Source organism: Perissodus microlepis, chromosome 7, assembly GCF_051167445.1.
Source record: "Perissodus microlepis isolate ML-2025 ecotype Zambia chromosome 7, ASM5116744v1, whole genome shotgun sequence".
NCBI classification, from domain to species: domain Eukaryota; kingdom Metazoa; phylum Chordata; class Actinopteri; order Cichliformes; family Cichlidae; genus Perissodus; species Perissodus microlepis.
The window spans coordinates 4520946-4542756 of record NC_140467.1 but is presented as its reverse complement, the minus strand read 5'-3'; the positions used below and the strand labels follow the sequence as shown (position 1 = coordinate 4542756).

The following is a 21811-nucleotide window of genomic DNA, read 5'->3' as shown; positions in this document are numbered from 1 at the left end:
TGCCAGTAACAAAAGAGCCGAATAGTGCTCCTGGAGTTTAATGTAAAGTGACTATATGCGTGTTAGAAAGCCACAGATACACCTGGAAGGACTACTTTGGATTTAAATGGCATTAATGGATCCTCAGCCCTATTCTTAGCGTCAAATCTGTCTCACCCTTCAGGCGCTGACAAGATCCGTGTTGGGGTGGTGGCGTCTGGTTTGCGTTCAGCCTATATGGAGGAATATAAATGCGTATTTTTAGCTCCGCTGATAGGAAACGCGGTTGAAACATGAGATCCTCCGCGGGACCCTGTGTGGAGAGAAGAAAACTGACTCGCTTCGATCATAATTCTCCATAAAGGGACCTTTTTTGTTTTTTGGTCACTTTTATATCGGTTTTATGCCGCCGAGTGGAGCCTGAGGAAGGGATGTAGATGTGGGAATATTGAAAAGATTCAAGTTACATTGTTTTCCTCTCTTTTGGAGTAAAGCGCGGTGGTTTGCGTCAGCGAGGCTGTGGACACAAAGCCGACCAGTCTCAACCAGACTTCGTGTTAATATCACTAGATTTTTTCCAACTTACACCGACCACATGTCACCGGTACGAGGTCTGGCTTTGTTCTAATCGCAACTCCTGCAGCATGAAGACTCGTTAACCCTGCCCCATGCACGGAAACTAAATCGAGTCGGGAACCAAAGGAGTAGGAGGAGGAAGAAAAGAAGGAGGCGACGGGGTGGAGGAGTGGGGAGAGGAACGATAGAAAGAAACAGTTGTGGAGGAGTGAGAGAGAGGGAGAGGTCTGCAACAAAAAACGAGAAAAAGGCGTTTGTTTGTTCTGCAGCGGTCCGGAGGGAGACGCGGCGCGGTTCGTTTGTTTCGAGGTGCGACAATAAGAAAGAAACACCATCAATTCTGGATTTCTTTATCCGCTTCCTGTCATCCAGGATGAGATTCAAAAGGAACGGGTCCTATACGTTAAATAGGTAAGAGTGCGGAGCAGTGCTGCCAGCGTGTGTCTGTATGGAGCGCGGGGGGAGACGTGTTGTCGTATCCTGAGCTCCTAAATCAGTTCACGTTCTCTCGTAGTGCTCCGAGGTCTCTTTATGGCATCTCTGTAATATTCTAGAGTAACGCTTCATGTTGCTAACGGAGAGTTTGGCTACTTTTCTATTGCAACATTGGCGATATTGCTGTGGTATTAGCTGCAGTTTGAGTCTTTGAAGGCTAGGTCTCTGCTGGCGTGGACATTAGAGGAAACTTTGTATTTATTTATAATGCACTTACACAATTTGAGTGAGTTTGCCATTTTAATGACAGCCTCAGAGTTGATTACCTTAAAAGCATTGGTTGATCAGACGGCTGTTAAATCCTTTAGTGTGTCAGCTCGTTTAACCGTTGGTGCCCTTTCACCAGCGTGGTACCCACGTGTAATTCAAGTTTCTGTAGCTGGATGGGGAGAAAAACCCGTTGGTCTTGCTTTTTTAGGGGTTGGGCTCTTTCTTTTGTTTTCCCTCTTTTCACTTAGGGAAACGGTGTTTTGTCCCTCTCTCCCTTCTTTATCCTCCCCTCCCTTTCCCCTTCCCAGGAATACCCTTTCTTGAGGTTACATCACCTAGCAACTTTGTATGTAGCGGCATGAATGATGTACCTCTGCCCCCCCTCCCCAACCGACCTTGCCTTTGCATGGTTGCAACAGCTAGCCTTCATTCATATACCAGTGTTTCAAAACCAATCACGAGTCAGGTCTTTCCACTGCTCATCGGTTCACTTTTTGTCTCTTTCTCTCCCCTCATCGTTATCAGTCCAAATCACACGTTTGTACAAAAAAGTTTTTCTGCTTTCCTCCAAATGAGTCATGCACAGCCCGTACAACCGTTACTCCGGATGTCTTGATTTTATGGTTTGCTTGACTTATTTGGCAAAAACACAGGCAGATGGAGACCCACAAGAAGCTGGTCATATTGTTGAAAGTGACAGTTGATTTAATGGCAGTTTCATTTCTTCCCCTTTCCCCTTGGCACTCCTTTTCCCCTTTGGCTTGTTATAAGATGTAGGGCTTTCCGCTGTGCTTTATACACACACACACACACACACACACACACACACACACACACACACACACACACACACACACACACACACACACACACACACACCACATCCTGACTCTCAGGTGCTTGGAAACAAAGGGAGCTAACGAGTGCCAACACTCATTTCATCACGCGGTTGAAAATGCGAGTGATATTATCACTGCATACGCGCTCCACCTCTTTCTTTTTTTCACTTAGGAAGTGTGTGTGTGATGTAGTCATGCTCCACATATGCTTTCACATCTGTGTGGATGCAGGTGAGAGAGAGAGAGAGAGAGAGAGGAATAATTAAGCTATGACAGAGGAGGCCTTAAAGCTGAAGCTCCTGTTTGCACTTCTCCAGGGAGCAGAAGGAAGAAGATGAGGAGGAGGAGAGCTGACGTCATTGCTGCTGCGGTGCTTCTTTGTCATCTTGCATCTCAAAAACTTGTGCGCAGCAGGGTAAGAATAGGTTAGGCGAGAGAGTCTACAATCACTGCTGGCTTTTTTGTTCGTTTGTTTTTTGTTTTTTTCCACATTCATCTCACAGTTCAGAGCTTCTTTGAGAACTCAACGGCAGAAAAAGAGCAAAGCCCCCCCCCCCCCTCGCTGCGGTTACATAACTGCCATCTTCTGAAGGTGACTGTCTCCTGGCTCTGCTATCTCAGTCTTTTTCTTGGCAGGCTGCAGTGATTTGTTTTCACTAAACAGCAGAGTGGATTCGGTCTCTTTGACATTGAAGCGTCAGTATTCACTGGCATAGGCTGCCTTCGTTATGCTCAGTTAATCCTGTGTTTGTCTGGTGTGTCCGGCAGTGTCTGAAGCCTTCGATTTAAGCAGCAGACATTGATCTGTTCTCTGCAGTCCCTTAAAGTGCTTATATGTGTTTTGAGCAGCGAGGAAGTGAATGATGGGGAGCAAAAGAAGCTGAATGTTTTTATTTGTGTCCTTCTCCTTATTTGCCCACATCATAACTAGAGTACTCTGCAGTGATTGGCTCACTTCCTGGAGGCTTGTCTCTGCGCTATCCCCTCCCTTACCGTACCTATGCATCATTTATATGAATGAACAGTCACAGGCACTTATATGTGCTCAAAACGCTGTATAACCTTGTGCTGCGTGTTCATTCCCGTGTTCAGTCCTTTCTCGATATTAATGCAAGAGCTGACAATCACCTTTCTGCAGTTACGATGACGGTGCAAAACGGCGAGTCTGTCAGCTTCCTGAACTCCTCGACTTTCTGCAGAGGTTGGACAGGATTTGACTCAGACTTCGATTTAGCAGACATTGTGTGTTTGGTCTGCGATGGGTGGAGATGGGATGTTTAGCCCTTGTTTAGGATGTATACAGATGTCAAGATTACTGCCTCCCAGGGATTTTCACCCCCCGCTCCCCTGCCCCCCAATGTCCCTCCTTTTCGCTCTACCCTGCAGTCCACCATGTACTGCCCAGCAGTCAGCAGTTTGTTTATGGGACTCTGTTTGCCAAGCTAATCTTCCCGCCTTTCAAGTGTGAGCCAGCAAGTGGGAGGGAGGGAGAGAGGGAGAGAGAGCGAGCGCAAGAGTGTGAAAGTGAAGCAGGCAGTTGCAGTAGTTGGAAAGGAGCGAGAAAGAGAAACCTGCTCAGAGAAGTGCGTCTAGTTTTGTGAATGGTTGTTTGTTTTGAGGTGTTTTTCTCTGCCCGTCCGGCCAGCTTCGTGCGTGACCTGCGTTGAAGTCGAAGGTCTTTGCAGCAGACATATGATTACACTCAGTGCTACGTTGGAGCTGGGAGCAGTTTTCCTGGTGCACCTGTAGCAGAGTTTCAAACGGGAGCAAAAACGGGGAGGTGAAACGGTATATAGGGTGCTGTGGTTTGGAGCATCGTCACCTTGGCTCTGCTTGATCGACTGCTGGATGGGGGTGCTGGTGTGCTGTGACTGCTTCTTCTATAGGTATATTTTACGTGTCGACTCTTGACCTTTCATTCCCCTTTTGTTCTTGTTGTTTCTTGCTGTTGAGAGTATAATTTCTAGCAGTCTTTAAGTTAAACTTCAACTTCTCCATCTGATCCCTCCTCCTGTTTCCTCTCCTGCCCACTCGCTCTCTGTTATTGTGCTGCGGTTTAGGGGAGACTTTTGAGGACACTGCTGCTGTAACAGGCAGATATTCTGCTGTAGTCAGACACACACTGTATCTTGAATTGTGGGAGGGCAAGAGGAGGGGGGGAGGCACGGAGTTGCAGACAAGGGGATGTTGATGGTTCATAGCCAGCCTCCTATAGCTGAACAGAGAAGCGGAGTGCTAGACTTTGGAGGTTATGGGTTTTGTTTGGAGGGTAGGTTAGGACTGGTTGAAATAAAATGGAATACAGCCAAAAGGTAGCTCGTCAGTCATGCTTGCCCAGCTTCTCCTCTCATCCTGTTGTGTGCCCCTTTGGGTGTGCAACACTGTTTGTTTTGTTTGGACACAGTGTTCCAGCATAAAGGGACAGGGGAACGTTTTTCCTCTTTTTCTGTTTCCCATGGTGTTTGCAGAACACTGGACTCAACAGACTTTGCTCTTTAAAAGAAAAAAGTAAATGTTCCCAGTTTGTTTTTTTGTTTTTTCCCCCCCTCTCCCGCAGATAGACCTAGCACGGCTATGCAGAGCTTTAGTTTTAAAATCTGACTGGCTTACTGGCATGCACGTAGCTGGTTATTGTGCTTGAAAGAGAGGCTAAGATGATATAGGCTCTTGGGCAGTTGGAGCAGAAAGATTCTGGTTCTTCTCTCTTGTGGTTTCAGGGCTAGCCACTCGAAGCGTGCCCCAACTGCTATATAAAGTCTAAATATAGCTTTCTAGTTTTAAAGGACCATTTTGATGGTGAGGGTAAAATTGTAGCTTTAACACATCCACCACAGCTGGATTCGATTAGGCCTCAGTGGGATTCGGAACTTTGTTTACACTTCATTGCTACTTTTAGCATGAATAACAGCCTGTCGTTTCTGTGTGTGCGTAATGTAAATCTAAAGCTCTGCATGTGTTAAATGCTGTTGGTGAAATGCACACAGAAGCCTGGTAAAGGCAGGGCTTATGCCAGAACTATTTAACTATTCTCCCCCCATCATAATGAAAGCAGGGGTGGGACCTGATCCTGATGTCTCTTGAGCTCATTAAGCCAAAATGGGCTCTCAGGTCTATTTTTAGCTCTTCTCTTCCTTTGCGACTTCATCAGCCAATCAGATGTCTTGGCAGTGATGTTATATTCCTTGATTGATGTGTGTTTTGGGAGGCACACCCATCTGAACGGGTCCTCGTTGACCTCGACTGGAGGCAGCCCTGGGTCCCCTGGGCTCTGGTGTTTAAGCTTTCAACGGTAGCATTGTGTGAAGTAGAAAATGCCTGCCAGCACTCCAACAATCACTGTCAACTCCAATGTCAATCATGTCATTTAGAACAAAGCCATCTGAAAAGTCTGTCGTCGTATGACGCAAGTAAAATAAAACTCACTTGGCTTTAATTACTTGGCCGTTGTATTATGTTTCTGTCCAGTCAGTAGCTTTGATTTTTATACATAGGCAAAATCGGGGGAGGAAACATGTGTATAGGAAAGATAAAAATTGCTTTCAAGTCTAAAATATGCAAGTGGCATCATTCTAATGGCCAGCAGGGGGCAGAATTCAGGGGTATAGAATTCTATATGGACATAAACCATATTACCTCTGGAAATGTTATCCAAATAACTTAACCGATAAAGCAGGGACTGCAGTCACTTTGCTGTGAGAGTGCTGATACATTTAGCCAATATAATATAATACTTTAATTTGAATGATGAAATAGCTGAAAATTAACTGCAAACGTATTATTAGAAGCATATTGTTCGATCACATATATGTAGTGTACTATATCCTAATGTTTTTGTTTTAATTGAAATTTAACCCTTTTATTACCGATACATTAAAGACAGGAAGCGAACACGGTCACGTCTACATGTTCGTGCCACTGTTTTAATCTTGCGTGCTTCATTTCTTTCTTTCTGTTGGTAGATTGTCTCGTCTAACCAAGGGAGCAGAAAATATTTCTTATTCTTGCTGAGCGTGACTGTCCTGATCAGTTTCGATTAAATAGCTGAATTAAAATGGTTTCAGTCTTGTTGGCGGTTATCTAAGGAACCCCTCACTAAGATCTTTATGTATTGTAACGTGTAGAAACCATTCTCGTGCTCTCACATACTCTTTGCACCCACAAACTCACAAGAATTGATTTTTCCAGGGTCTCTTCCAACGCAACACTCCTGAGGCAACTACTGCTGTTGGAGTTGAATCCAAGGTCAGGGTTTCATTCAGTTTTTAAATGTCAGAGATGTGGTTGTCAGGCCTCTCTACACAATTACAGCATGAAACAAAGAGAAAATTTTCAATTTTGGGAGCATTTTGTGGTTCAGCGTTTCTCTACCCGTAAGACATGTTGCTGACACGTCGCTGGAAAGCGGGTGCACTCAGACTGTAAGGCTCCATCACATGACAAAGCTTGTGTATGTTTGCTTGCAGTGGGTCACTTGGTTAGTTTTATAATGTGCAGTGTAGAACAATAGCTGTGTGTCGTACTAGCAGAGCAGACCATACTGGATGCCATGTGTCTCTCATTAGGCTGTCTTTGGCAGACTGGGCTGCTGTCACAGAGCTGAGCTCAACAAGAACACCATTCTCCACCAACAAGCCCCGCGATCCTTCCCCTCAGCCCAGCGGGCTCCCTTATTCTGTGGCTCACGGTCACTCAGATTGATTGGAAATGCTCAAATTTTTCAGGAAAGTTTGTTGAAACGACTAATGCCTAGGCATGCCATATAACCATTATCTATTCAATTCCTGGAAAAAGTGAATGGAATTATTTCCTGTGGCTTTGTGTTGTACAATAGGCATCATTTATCATTCCAACTTGAGAAAAAGGCTTACACATCAAATCAAACTGTAAGATCAGCCTTTACATTTTAGATAGGGGCTGTAATATGTAGTCGTTTCTTCTTCTTCTTTTTTTCAATCTGTTGTCCTTGTAACCTGACTAGTGTTTGTCATAAACTACTCCACCCAAATAAATGAGCCATAGAGTTGAAAGTCAACCAGCAGGATTTAGCAAATCTTAATTCTCACATATATTAGACACTCCCTGACTGGCTGCAAAAAGGCAAATGCCTGCGCTCAGACCGTGCCCTCGTTAAACCTGGTGAATTTGTAAATCGATCTTTATCTGGCCTCAGAACACTGCTGTATCCCACTGCCCACCAGAAGTTAGTTTTTCCCCCCAAAGAAACACATAAGTGTGTTAATCTGAAAATACTTGGTTGTAGGGCTGGGCTATATCATACCGTTCACGGTAATACCGGTGTAATTTTGGGCAACAATAGGAAAATGAAATATTGCGATAGAATAGGGGTAAAACGCGCATGCGCAGTGCCTATGTTTACATACGCACATGGCGGCGACGCAGAATGAGAAGAGCGAAAGCGGATCGTTAAATGAAACGGATGAACCAGAATTGGTTTGTAAAAATGCTGCAACTTCACTGGTGTGGAACTGGTTTAGCTTTCGTCCGTCAGATACACAACAAAGCACTATTTTTGGTAGAGCATGCTAGCAGGCCGTCGTTATTACAGTGTTGTTTGGAAAATACGGCACACTTAAAATCAATCCTTTGATTTTTATGAAAGTCGACAGTGCCCCTTATAATCCCGTGTGCCTTATGTATGAATTCTGGTTGTGTTTACTGACCTCGAAACGATTTTATGTACACGGTGCTCGAAAATCTGTCAAATGTTTTAGTACGACTTTGCTAAGCTACGAAGCCGCACCGCTTGATGGATTGTCGGAGCATTACGGCTATATTAGGCAGGCGCCTCGCGGAGTGATACGTACTGTGCTTCAACATAATATTACAGTATTGTGTGTGTGTATAAGCTCTTTTTAAGTTTTGTGGATATTATACATGGTTATGCTGAGGATATGTCGGCCAGTTTCCACTGGAAACACCTTTTGGTTAAACTGTCAGCAAGGAATTTGCTTGTTTAAGTGAAAATACATTGATGGGGTTTTTTGCACTAATAAAGTTGTGGAGTTGTAAAGTATTTTGTCTAGTGTCAATTATATCGTCAGTTATATCGTTATCGCAAATTTTCAAATGTATATCGTGATAAATATTTTTGGTCATATCGCCCTGCTCTACTTGGTTGGTTTTGTAATGTGTGATGAAAATGAAGGCGTGTTGAATAACTGTCAGATTGTTTATTGAACTCAGCTGAAGGAGAAGGAGGAAAAAAAGCGTCATCAAAAGCATGGCTTTACCAGTTTGATCTTCTCTCCAAACTGGTTCTTCAGTGATGAAACCATGACTCAGTGCCAGACAGTCCCTTTGCCTGTCTCACTGAAGTTGTTGCGATCTCCTGGGAATAATCAGTGCATTAGAAACACAGTAAGGGATTGTGGTACAGTATCATCCATGTCCAAGGTGCCCAGAAGAGAGGAAATAATCCAAACAGGTCAAAAATCCCACCCAAAAATTCCAGTGACTCCTGTAGCTTCTAGTCCTGATGAGTCAAATAAAAAATTAAAAAATATGAATACTGTTAATGGGAACAAGTAAAAATCAATTTAAATGACAAACAGCCACTGCACAACTGGAAAAAGCATATTGTTTTTTCTTTGTGTGTTCTTCTGTTTGTTTCTCACTAGTTTTTGAGGCTTTCCTCTGCACATGCCCAGTAGGAGACCGTCTTATCACCCAGCATCTTAATGTGGAAAGAGATATTTGAAGAAATGAGGCATAAAGGGGTATCTAAACAAGGAAATATGCTTTTTAATGAGTTCTTCTGGGCTTAATTTTCTGACAGTGTAACCTGACGTCCTCCATATAAACATAACTACACATCATATTGACGCAGAATCCATTTTTTGCGGTTGGCCCGTTCAGCACCGTTGATGAGAGAATAACTGTCATCATCTCAGTATAAGGACGCATAAATGTCAGTAAATTCTTGGAAAGAAAATGCAAAATGTGCTAAGAAGTAAAAAAAAATTTAAGGGACAAACATATTTGTTCCTGGAACAAATAAACTGAACACAACAAGATTGGGGTGATGTCAGCCAGTTACCTAGGTTACGCTGTACATTCACCACAGAAGTCTAAATCTGCCGTTAGTCAGTTCACATGTTAAGCAAGCTCTGTCCATCTTGCCTTAACTGACTGTCCTCTACATTCACCTGCCCTCTAGTCACTGCAGAGGGCAGAGCCCCACACAAGAGGCTGGTTGCATAACACAGTCTGTGTGTGTGTTTCAGAAGCAGCCCTGTTCTGCTGGCTCAGGAGGAGTACAAAGAGATGGCCTTGCACTAACCTCACCTCCGCATTTAGATTCTCTCAGTCAGCAGCACACATGCTTAAATCAAAAACCATTCGACCACTTTGCAGGTTTTTTGTTTCTGAAGTATCCTTTTCCAGTTTGTGGCAGTGAAACAATAACAAGGTAAAGACGGTACTCTCCATGTTACCTATCAGTGCAATTTAGACAAATATTACCTGAGAGTGTTTGTGTGTGTGGCAGCAGGTGCCCTGTAGGCATCGAAAAACGTGTTACATGGTGGCCCAATTGGCAAGTGGATAATGGCTTCATTGTGTTGGCTCAGTTTCTCGGTTGGTCAGGTGGCAGGAAAGGGGCGAGACAAATTTCACTACCAAAACAACGTGTCTGGAGGCTTTGTACAGGCTGTAAAGGTGGCGGGTTGTTGCAGAAGCAGCCCACGTCTTGTGTGTTTAGCCTCTGGCAACAACAGACCCATTTGAGTGGAGAGGGGAAGTGCCTGGGCGTCTCATTTCCTGTTTGTCAAGCTTGTCCCATGCAGTTGTGAAAAGGGAGGGGTGGTCTGGTTCTGTCTAATTGAACACTGAATTTGGTGGTCAGTAGGTAAGACATCCTTGTTTGTACTATTAAAAATAAAAAATAAAATGCAGTCACATGCATAGCTGCGTAATTGGCTCTATGCTGCAGTGCCTCTGGAGGCTGAGTCTCCTCATTTGTTTCAATTAACTGCTATCTGACATGTCGCTGTTACCAAAGAGAGAAGATGAGGAAAAATAAGTTTTATTAAGATTTTAATTTCACACCTTAAAATCAAAGCATCGCGCTCAGACGTAGGAGTCGTCCACAGAGATTGATTATTGGACAATCAGAGGGTGGAAACTGTGGCTCCCGAGAAAGCAGTGGTGCTGCAGACTGCTGACTCCAGTTCGTTCTGAGGCAGCATTCATTTAGAGGTTGTGTGCCAAACAAGCACTCACCTCAGATGCCCTTTTTGTAGCCATAAAGCTCTTCTGCTTGTGATGAGCACAATGCCACCAAGACACACACAGTCACGCACACACAGTCTTTTGTGAAGTCTTTTGTGTTGCGGACAGATGTGCTTACTTCACTGGCAACCATCCCATCCCCCACGGTGAGAGATGATGTCACTGCATAAGCTCATCTTCCCAGGTGGTAGATGGATCCTCCCCTGTTTACAGCCAATCAGAGGCTTATTTACACCTGAATCCTCTGGCACGGAGACGAACAGACACACTTTCTTACGTGGCTCTGTAGTCACCTGCTGATCTCATCTCACTGAAAAGGTGAAATTAGTCTCAAATGCGTCTCACCACAGCTCATCCTTTCACTTGTATTCTGCGGAGGAAAACCCAAATATTACTGCTCATCAGTGAAACGGCTCCACTAGCATCTATTGATTTGACCTCTCCTGTGTCTTCTTTCCATCAATCTCTTTTCTTTCCCTGTTCTTATACTGGCAGCAGCTTCCTATGCCCACATCCTTCTCTTTTTCATTGACGTGCCACGAGGATGCTGAATGGAAAAAGGGGAGATCAATCTTTATGTACACTTGCTTTCAGCTTTCAGTGTGTCAGTGTTTGTGTAGCTCAGTAAGATTGTGTACATGTATTACTCTGCAAACACAGGACATGTCACGGAGGTTTTTTGCTATATCTGAAGTCGTCTGTGAAATGCCTTCAAATAGCAAAACATGAGTAGCTTTGTATTTCTGTAACATTTGCTGCCTTTCTTTCCCCTCCTAAATTCTCCTGTCCTCTCCTTTCCTCTTCTCCTATCGAAGCACAGACGGGCATACCAAGGCTGCGTCCTCGCTACCATCACACTAACATGTGCGCACTGTCTTTTTCCTCTTGATTAGCCACCAGGGATGGGCATTTACAGACATGGCTACGTGATCTTCTGTCACTGCGAATCATCGTAACAAAGGTCTTTGGGTTGGACGCGGCTACATTCTAAACAAAGTGCAGCTCGGTCCGAGTCTTTCCGAGCTTCTGCAGTTTAGTGTCAGAGCTGTTGTTGTTATGATGGGATGTCCGTAAAAGGCGTTGCTGGTGGTTAAAACCTCCCTGCCTTCTTTCCAAGTATCTTCCTTGGAGAGATCAGACTTCCTCTCTGGGTAGCAGAGCTGTTGCACAAACACAGTCGCATGTTACAACGCTGTCTGTACACCTCTAAGCTGATTAGAGGTTAAAATGCGCACATCAAAGGTTTAAAATTGCTCATATTTTCCAGCCGCCTTGTTTTTGCTTTGTAAATTTGTTGGCTTCCTTAAGTCACATGCTTCTTTTCACCTTTTTGCGAGCTCCTGGGTGTGACTGCTTCCTACAGCTTCATCACTCCAACAATTAATTGGGCTTAAACAATGGACCAGAGTTTCCTCTGCTATCAGATGGTGGAGAGATCTCGTCTAGTCATCAAGGAGGTGGATGTTGTCTCGTTTTCTTCTTTCTTTTTTTTGTGCTTGTCCTCTCAGAGCTTTTTGGTTAGATTAATAAACTTCCTCTCTGCTTAAGAGTTTGTTTATCCTTTGTTTTGGATGTTGTACCCATATCCCTGAGTTATTAGGGATATGAATTATTACCCTTGGCCTCCTCATTTGACCCAGCAACTGTTTTGATAATCAGAGCAGCAGATGTGAGTTGGCTGATTTAAAGCCAGCCAGGCTCTCGGGAGCTTGTTGTGACTACGACATGTCAACTATTGTACAACACGCACTCTAGCTAATGGATGTGTAACAGTCTGTGGAGACAAGTGTTGGAAGAGCATTTCTCAAAGTGCTCATGTTACTTACTGAGCTGAATGTTGAAAACAAAGAAAGAGGAGAGATCCTTTCAAATGGACACCTCAGACACTCGGCAGTCGCACTACCTGCAAACCTGCCTTAAAGATGGGTTAAAATGGTTCATTTCAGACAGTGGATCACAAACTGAGAGGCAGCCCAAAAAAACAACTTACAAGAACTTTTTAAATTTATGTAACATTCATGGGTTCACTTGAAGTAGTATTTTACCCCTGAAAACCCCACTATTGTCTATAGAAACTTTGCATTATAATAACAAATGTTTAAATGCATGCATACATATAAATTGGCAAGAAAATGGACCAGTGTGAGAGCCCAGTGGGCAGGGGGCAAAGCACAGATAAGTATGACTTGTTCACTATTTATTGGTGGCTACAGTTTACCAAGTTTAGAGCAGGTCTGCTATCTCCACGGCCCCCGGGTTAAAGAGCAGAAGGACATTGGCCGGGCTGGAGAAAAAAGCAAATAAACGGCAACATACCAGACAGTCTGACGGAGGAAATTGAGATCTTTCCTCTGGGAAATAGGAAGGGTCTCTCTTGTCTCTGTCTGTTTCTCTCACAGGTTGGAGAGGATGCAGTGATATACAATATACCTAGAAAGAGATGTCTGTCTGTGTATGTGTGCATTAAGAGGCAGACTAATGCGATGTGGCATTGGATTTTTAACAGCAATACAGATCTAATCAGCTGGTTTTTAAGGCATTGTTGTTAGTGTCATTTGAAATTTCTCTTAGGTATGGCACTGTGTCATAACTGTCTTTTATGTAGTTCAGGTTTCGAGCGTTTCTCACATAGTTGTCACATTTACTTTTCCCACGCTTCATCACTTCAAAAATTGATGATGTAAAATATGTCAACCCAGACACTGAAGCAAACGGGCTGCTCTGCATCAGTAAGTCACTCATTCCTCGTCGTCATCTAGTTTTCACTCCGAAACCCAATTACTTGAGCTTAAATGTCCATTTTAAGGGAACATTCTGTGCTTTCAGTCAGTATGTGGTGGTGCGAGTCTGTTCCTGGAAGCGCTATAGGATACTTGCGTCCACATTCCCCTCAATAGGAAATGTGTGTCTAAATACCCTTACTTAGGAGTTAATGAGCTGGATCAGAACAGACATGCACAGCCCTGCAGCAAAAAGCAGAAGGCTACCCAAACTGTGCAGAAACCCCACACTCTGCTCTTTACCCCGTGCATCATTTTTACTTTTAAGAGTCACCAACAGTTTCTTCACTGCTTTGCGATATTTCTTTTCATTTTTGTTTTGCCTGTTTCTACTTTGTTTCTTTTTTAAGGTCCATTCTAGCAGTTTCATCTCATTTTGTTGTTTTTTGTTGTTTTTTTGTTTTTTTTCTTGGAACCCTGAAAAGAGAGCTCTGTTCACCCCGAAGCCCCGAGGTCTACCCAATCATACTCCACCCTTCACACATACATCCTGTGCAAACATGGGCGTCACCTCCATCTTATTTCCCGCAACCTCCTCTTTCCATGATGCTCTTTCTTCTCCATCCTTCCCCCTTCCACCTTATTCTCTGCTGGCCTCCCTAACACACACACACACACACACAAACACACAGACTACTACTTGTGCTCCGACGCAAACAGCAGCTCAAGTCTGACCACAGCTCTTCTTTATGTTACAAGTTCCCCTTTTCTTGCCTCATCCAGCCCAGGTTTACTGAAAAGTTGTTAAAATATTATTCCCCGTGTCCTTTTCACACTATATTTTCTTTTATGTTCATCTTACTCAACCGACACCAGCAGTAGTGGAAACTAACTCATTAAATTTTATAGTCTTCAAAGGATGCTGGCATCTGTAACGTCAGCACAGCTATGGTTCGGTTTCAGGTGTCAAAAAAAAGCACACAGAAACTTAACACACACATCTAAGCATCCACACCCAGGGATGGAAAAGTGGAGTGGAAAACTGTGTCTAGCTGTGAGGTTGTGTAAGTTTCAAACAATGTCTGCCTTGAGAGGTCTTTTTCCAGTGGTGGGAAGATGCCTCTCAGCTTCTTCTTCTTCTTAGATGAAAAAAGGAAAAAATGCATTTCTTTGCGTTGTCTGTCTGATGCAGCTGTTCGTTGCCAGTAGATGGCAATGTTGATCTCGCACCCAAGTCATACCTGTGTGGTCCTCTTCTCTCAGCCTGTGCACTGCTTGTTTGTTGTTTGTTTGGTTTTTTTTTTTCATTTAAACTGTAACCTGCTGCTAATGTTTTGCTTTGGTTCAAAAATGTTCTGAATTTTATCTGCAGTCGGGGAATCATTAAGATAAGTCTGTGTGCATCCAGGAATTTGCACAATCGCAGGAAAAGAGATTTTTCCTGGTATTTTTTCAAGTCTATACGGGGTTCTGGGAACATGTGAAGGAAAGCTTTTGTGTCTCCAGCAGTGCAAACTTGTTACATTTGCACATACCTACATTTTTACAATGTTTAAGGTTATATCTAAGTGTTCCAAAACTTAGCCACATTCTCTTGGTTCTTCTTGATGAAGGAGAATCTCTTATAAGCACCATTTTATAGATTACTGCAGGTCATCTGTCTCTCCTTCCCCCTAGACTGTTAAATTTAAATAAAAATTGAACATGCCATGTCATTTTAAGCCTTGGAGGTTGTGTTTTTGTGTCTGTGTTTTGGGGGGCTCTTTGTGCGCTGTTACACTATGACAGACAGGTGTTTGGCTGGTCCAAATGGTGAAGTGCAGGATAGATAGAGACTCTCCCCTCCTAAGGAATGCAGGGAGGAGGAGTGCAGCGGGCAGCCAGGGCATGCTGTGACAACCTCCCACATGATCTAAACTCTTTCACTCTTTGCTTCTTCTTCTTGCTTTTAACTGTTATTAACACTTTTTCTCTTCTGTTTTTCCCCTTGCGTCATTCTCTGCAGCTCAACCCTCTCACTTTATCACTCTCACTAATCTTAACTCCTTGCTCATTCCCATTTCCTAGTCGTCGTCCCCCCTCTGTTTCATTCTCAGTCATTTCTCACTGACATAATCCACGTAGCATCCATGTCTGTGATTTATAAGGATTTGGATACGAATCTGGAATTTCTCATCTCATGTCTGCTTCTTGCTGAAGTCCTCTCTTCCTTTAGCTTTAAACAAGAAAAAACCCCGTCCTCCTGTCTATTACACTCTCTCTGCTTTCATATTGAAATCAACTCGGTGCCAAAGGTTTGCAGCAAAATGTCTGAACTCCAGACTAAGCTGACTTGTAACTCGCTTACAGATGCAGCAGCAATTGATCAGACAGGTCAAGTTCTTTGATGCCATTACTGTTTTTAAATAGAGCATGAAGTCTATTATGTTTGTGCATGAAGTGCTCACATATACCTCCCAAACAAGAATGTCCAACTGAACTGTGAGCCAGAATCGAATGCTCTTGATCTCCTTCAGTTCAGTCTTGAAGTAACTCTTCTCTTTGTTTAACAAAGCTGTGTGTGCAGAAAGCAATGGCATGTCTTTGCTTGTAGCCCTTCCCCTACAGGAATGTAGAGCAAAGAAGAGATGAAGCAAAGGACAGAAGAGAGCATATGTGCAAAGATTCACAGGCATAAAGGTCGAAGGGAGAAAGTGGTGAGCAAAGACTAGTTAGTCTCTGTAAGGGGCTTGCTGAATTATTGTAAATGTTTAATGCCATGTGCTTCATATGAGTAGCGAGTTGAGACTGGTGTTAAAAGCACAGCTGCTTATTGCACTCTTTATAAGCCCAAAATGGTCTGTTGAAAGTAGGTGTAAGCACTTTCTAGCTGATCGTAGTCATTGAAGCTGACTTTTTTGGCTGGTGTTTGCACAGACATACAGACCATATGTGCCCATTTATCTCCACAGTTTTGCAGAAGAAAAGGGAGAAAATTACCGATGTTGCTTTTTTTTCTTATTTTTGGTTAGTAGGGGGGCATGGTAGCAGATGCTATATTTTTATTAAACAGATTTTCTTCTGCAGTTATGTACTGCAGGCCAGGTCGCTGGGTTCATGGTCCAAAGTGTCTCCCTGGCCCTGCTGACCTTTATCCGTGCCTATAGAAAACCCCCAAGCTCTAAAGACCTTCGGTCTGTGCTGTTGTTACTGCCTAAGACCTTACCTAAACACAGTGCACACTCCCACATGCCCAGAATGCAACACCAACAGGTCATATCGAGCAACTTGGAACTACTCTGTTTCCGATTCATTTATTTTGGGTTTTAACACGGTTGGGTGCCTGAGCTGTCTGTCATTTTGACCCCAGCGATGATTGGCTGGAGATTCACTGTGGCCTGACCAGGACTGGTCTGTTGCCAGGCCCCAAGGCACATCTGCTATGGTCGTGACTCATGTAGCTCTGGCCTGGAATCAGTGTTTTCTTTGTTTTAAATACGTGGAATTTGTCCACTGACTTTCAGACTCAACCTGTTGAGCCAGCTCCAGAGATCGCTGTTCACAAACATGTTTTATCCAGAATCTTGTATTCCACTTTAAAACATTTTAGTGATAATGAAAACTTTCAGCAGATTTTAACACATAAATATGAATTTTCTCTATGCCTTATGCCATGGCTATTCAACTATGAAGTTAGTTGGGCCAGATTTTCAAACCGAGGAATTTATCTGGGCCAGATATTTTTTTTTGAAGCCAGTAAGCAGCAGATCATGATCAATTTCAAACCCACACAACTGTATTGAAAAACAAGTAATTTTTTTATTCCTTTTCCCCTGTAAATCTGGTGACCTCTCACAAATGCACACCAAAAGGTCCATTTAAAAAAAAAAAAGGGAGCTATAACTAAACAATTTTTTGCACATTTGAAATAATAATAATAATAATAACAAAAACATTTTGATAATTCCCTTTCAAATTAAAATAAATATTTCGCTGACCACTCACTTTTCCTGCCATGGATGGAGCTCCATCCGTCACAAGTATACAGACACGCTGCATATCCAGACCATTTTCCTCAAAAAGAGCTTAAATCTTCTCAAACATTATTTAGCCAGCTGTGTGTCCCTCTAACGTTAGTAAGCCGAGCAATTTCCCATCCAAAAAACGGACATATACGCACAACTGTGCATTATCAGTTCTGTCTGTGATCTCCTGCTATAGACATTACATCAGTTTTCTTCAGGTCATCTAACAGCATTTCAAACTCGTCTGACGCCAGAACTTCAACTCTACGAATATTTGAACTGTCCTACGGGGCTACGTTTTTAATAGCAGATGTCACACTTACTTTAATTTTTTCATCACTTTTCACCGCATCCACCACGGCCAGCATGCAGTATTTCACCGTTTCAGAATCTGTGAAAGGCCTTCTTCTTCTGCTGGGTAATGCTAGCTGCTCAGCTTCTTCTTCGCCAAGAAGCAAACACGAAGGGAAGATGCTGCAGCTCTCTCTTGGGCTGTACAGGACCCTCACTATGGTAGTACAACTCCGGTTGTAAGATTATTAAACTCGGTAAAATGAATAAGTATTTGTCAGTCCAGGCAGGGTTAAACTGACAGTTTTCATTGTCAATTTTGCGCTTTTGGAGTGAGAAAGACATGCTGTTGTCGCATCATATATTACGATGATTGTTTAATATGTTTACATCATGGTGCATTGTGGGTTAAATATTGCTAGGCTACTAGGAGTGTTGCATTCACAGTCTACACTACGCTGTAGGAATTTTAATTATTATTATTATTATTTTTTAATTAATTAATGAATTAATTTTTTGCGTTTTCTCTGTGTTTCTGCCAGGACCACAGGCAGGGCCACTCGCAGGTTGCTTCTGGGCCACATTTGGCCCGCGGGCCGCCATTTGAATAGGCTTGCCTTATGCATTGTGTTGCTCATGACGTCAATGCTGTGGTGAATGAATATCTTACATTTCTTACAGTGCTTATTTTTCTTATCTGTTGGTCTGATCAGTTCTGACTATAATTATCATGCTTAATGTTGTTGTTTGGGGTTTTTTTTACCGACATCACATTAGGGCTTCATTAGGCATCTGTCAGTATCAGTGATGTCGGTGTTTCCATAAATTGCCTCCGTTTATTCTTTTATTTTTTTCCACAAGCGTCCTGTTTTGTAATTAAATCCAATCCTTTGGTATCTCTTAATCAGGGTGGTCGTTTTTGATTAGTTTAACATCCTTCAAGCAGCTTCCAGGTACTGATAAAGTCAGTCTTTCTGTGGTTTTGCTTGTTAAACTAATCTGCAAATTGTTGTTGCTGTGGATTTTACATCCGTAACCTTTTTATAGTGGAAAAAAGTTGCTACACTTTCTCAAGAACTATGCCTTACCCACAAACAAATGGATGTGTGTTCAGAGAATAGAAATTTGATCCTGTATCTGCATTACTGGCAGGTCATTACAGGACTTGGCCTTTTCTATCCAACCTTTCCTGTGAGAGCTTTGCTGTGTTATTAGTAATTTACAGCAATATCTGTTTTGTTGAAAGCAGGTAGCCTTGTCTGCGTATTTGAAGGGGAGGACGCTAGCAGGGAGGGAAGAGTAAACCTCTGTGTGAGAGACAAAGGAATGTGGCAGTTGGTTTCCATTCACGTCAGACGTTGCATAAGAGAGGTCCGACTTGTGCATCATCAGAATCCACATGGTCACACAGCGCTGCAGACTGCAGTCGTGATCACATATCGCCCGTTTAGTAAAAGAAGGGTCTATTTTAGGTTAACAAGCGCTGCCTCCTCTAACTTTTATCCCCGATTCGCTAAACGTTTTGTTCCCACAAGCGATTGTCGAGGCCAAGCGCTCAAATGATGTTTTCTATTTTCAGTGACCACTTGGGTCCAATAGTTAGAAGCAAATTAGTGGAAAGTTCCTCAAGCATGGGATTTCCATTATAGCAACACACTGTTTTCTCATGATTACATGTAACACAGCAATATCACACTGTGATAGACCACATAAAAATGTGATTTCAGTGTTTATGATGTCCTGTAATACATTATTATAAAATTTCTTTTCTTTTATTTTTCATCATTAAAATGACACCAAAAAGGGAATGAAGAGAATGAAACTATTAGCAGTTTGAAGGACTTCCCGAAATGACAGTAAACACAAGCAGAAAATGACCAAGAATTTGATGCAAATTTGCTGTATATTTTGCGATATTTAGAACTTTTTTTTTTTTTTTTTTTTTAATCTTCCTGAGACCTGTAGACTTTTGATAATGAGCTAGATATAACATACCGGCCACAGCCCCAACACAAACTACCCCCACGTCTGATTATATATCCCCTTCTTACCTCTTGCTTACACAGTGACTGGTTAAGCTGCTCATTTATTTGTTCCTGCTTACTCACACTAAGACAGACACCCATGCCCCCCCCCCCCCCCCCCCCCCTTTTATTTTTTAAACGCTTTCTGTAGTCTTTATGGTGAGGCATGCTGATACTATTATTAGCATCTTAAGAACAGAGTCTGTGCCCTGTTCTGGTCTCTGTCTCGCTGTCTCTCTCCCCTCTTCCCCAGACTCCTCACAGCTGGTATCGGGGCCAGAGCCAGACTCCGTGTGCACCCGTAATGTGGTATGCAGGATGTGGGTGCAGAAAGGTGCCTATCCTACTCGCTGTCTCTTAAAATTTCTTTCTATATTTTTTTTTTTTTTTTTTTTTTTTTTTTTTTTTTTGGATCATATAAGGGTTAACCATAAACAAGTACTACATATTCCTTACACACTCTGACAGTCTCATTCATCTTGCTCTTAAAACTGCATTCCCCAACTCAAGGCATGCACATAGCGCTACAGAATCCCATAGATTTGTGTCCATGCATGAATCTATACTATAGCCGGGCACATGAAGTTTTGTCTGAGGAGACGGAGCAAAAACAGACAGTAAAGGAGTGAGGCGGTGAAATGAGCAGAGAATAAGAGGGCTCATCTGTTGTAAGGCAGTAATTAGAGGGAAGAACAGCGAGGTAATGATAGCTTAGTAACACTAGTTGTAATCTTCTCATGAATGGAACACCTTCCACTTGTCTGTGTTCATTTACACTAGCACATTTTATACTTAAGTGTTGCCGCTTCAGCTCTTTACTGATAATTTAATTAGAATTTATATCATACATGTGCTTTAAAAAAAAATCTCAAATAAGAAATGCAAAGAAACCTCCAGATGTTTTTTACAGATCTCCTTTTGGCTTTTAAGTGGGCTTTGTTTGATTGGTTCACTGGTTCTTCAGCTTTTACAGCATGTCTGAACTCGCCTGACTGCTGCCAGCCTATCATAAATTGACTCAGTTGAAGTTCAGAATGAACAGGAGGAATGTTGCACAGCATGCAAGACAATTAAAGTGAACGAAGGTTTTAATGGTTATTTTAACACAGAAATAAACGATTTTTACTTACACTTGCAAGGCTTTTCATCCACAATTTTCAATGTCGGCAGATGAGTTTGAGCATTATTTAAAATGCATATATTGGTTTTAGTTATATTTGCACGAACTTATTTTGTGAAAGTTAACAACTTTAAGCATACATATGCAGTATCACTGCTGTAAACCCAGAAACGGTCATGCTTGTGTAAATCCGTTGTATTACAGCAGGTATATAAAGTCTAGCGACACCTTTTTATTGTGTTTGTCGTTTACCTGCGGACCACCTGTTGCTACATTGTAACTACAATTCTGGGGAAAGGCTGAACCACGTCCACATGGGCAGACACTGACGTCACCACACCGCACCCCTTTTGCACGTTTCTTCCCCTCTGTGATTGGACGAGAGCAATAGAGGAGGAGCGCCTTTCTGTAAAGTGTGCTCACAACGTTTTTTTTCTCTACCCTACAGTGAGTCACAGCTTTTCATAAGTCCCAACGTAGTGTTTTTACAGGCAGACTACAGCTTAACAGTATTAAGGAGAGACTCTGACATCTCTCCATGTTTTAAGCTATGGTCAGAGACTTTTACTCCTTTTCTGGAGATAAGAAGGTCATGCACCCTCAGAAAAACTCTAAAACCGGACTAAGTTGCAAAATGGTGCTCCAGGCAGTTGGAAAAGTACTAAGGTAAAACTTATATTTTAACTTAAAAGTGTTGTATCTGCTATTCACTTGAGTGTCTCCCCTGCGCTGTTGCTTTTAATGAAGCCGAAGCAGTGTGTTGTTTTAGTGTCGTAATGCTGCTTTTATCGAAGACGCAAAAACCCGCGTCGACTTTGCCTGTTGTTTGTTTTTGTCGTCATATTTCACCGCCTTCTGATTACAGCAGCGCTAACAGTTAAATATGGTTTGTTTGGTTTTTTTTTTTAATTTGTTGTTTTTGTATCTAAAGCTAGAAAGTCTCTAATCTGTGGTTAAATCAAGATAAACTTGCTGCCTCTTGTCTGCAGTAATTACACAAGTATTGGGCTCCTGTGATTCTGGGGTCAGTGCAAATTATCAGGATCACCTGAAAACGAATAATTCCTTTCGCTGCAGCTCTTAGCAAGACTCAACAAGAGCAGGAGAAATGTGACACTATCTTCTCATCCAGTCTAATCAATTATTAAAGACGCCTGTAGTATTTTAACATACTTAATTGTGTTAGTCACAGAAAATAATTACCCCCTTTTTTCCCTTAAAGTAAAAATGAATAAAAGGTCAAATATTTGCCAAGGTTATGTGTAATTAGCCTTTTAATTTATAAAAAAGAATTTTACTGCTA

At 42.5% G+C, this 21811-nt stretch overlaps 1 protein-coding gene across 4 annotated transcripts in view; it reads left to right on the top strand.

Annotated features, from left to right (window-relative positions):
* Window positions 1-21811, top strand: part of mob2a (MOB kinase activator 2a) — a 54520-nt gene that overhangs the window by 20941 nt on the left and 11768 nt on the right. Inside the window, exon 1 of one of the 4 annotated variants that reach the window (XM_084932931.1) lies at window positions 817-966. The exons of 1 other annotated variant lie outside the window; for it this stretch is intronic. In XM_084932931.1, coding sequence (XP_084789057.1) covers window positions 929-966 — 38 coding nt within the window. In that variant the 5' untranslated portion in view covers window positions 817-928. Of the gene's footprint in view, window positions 1-816; window positions 967-3688; window positions 3986-19860; window positions 21175-21811 lie in introns of those variants that run through there. 2 more of the 4 variants (XM_084932932.1, XM_084932929.1) reach the window with 2 other exon arrangements.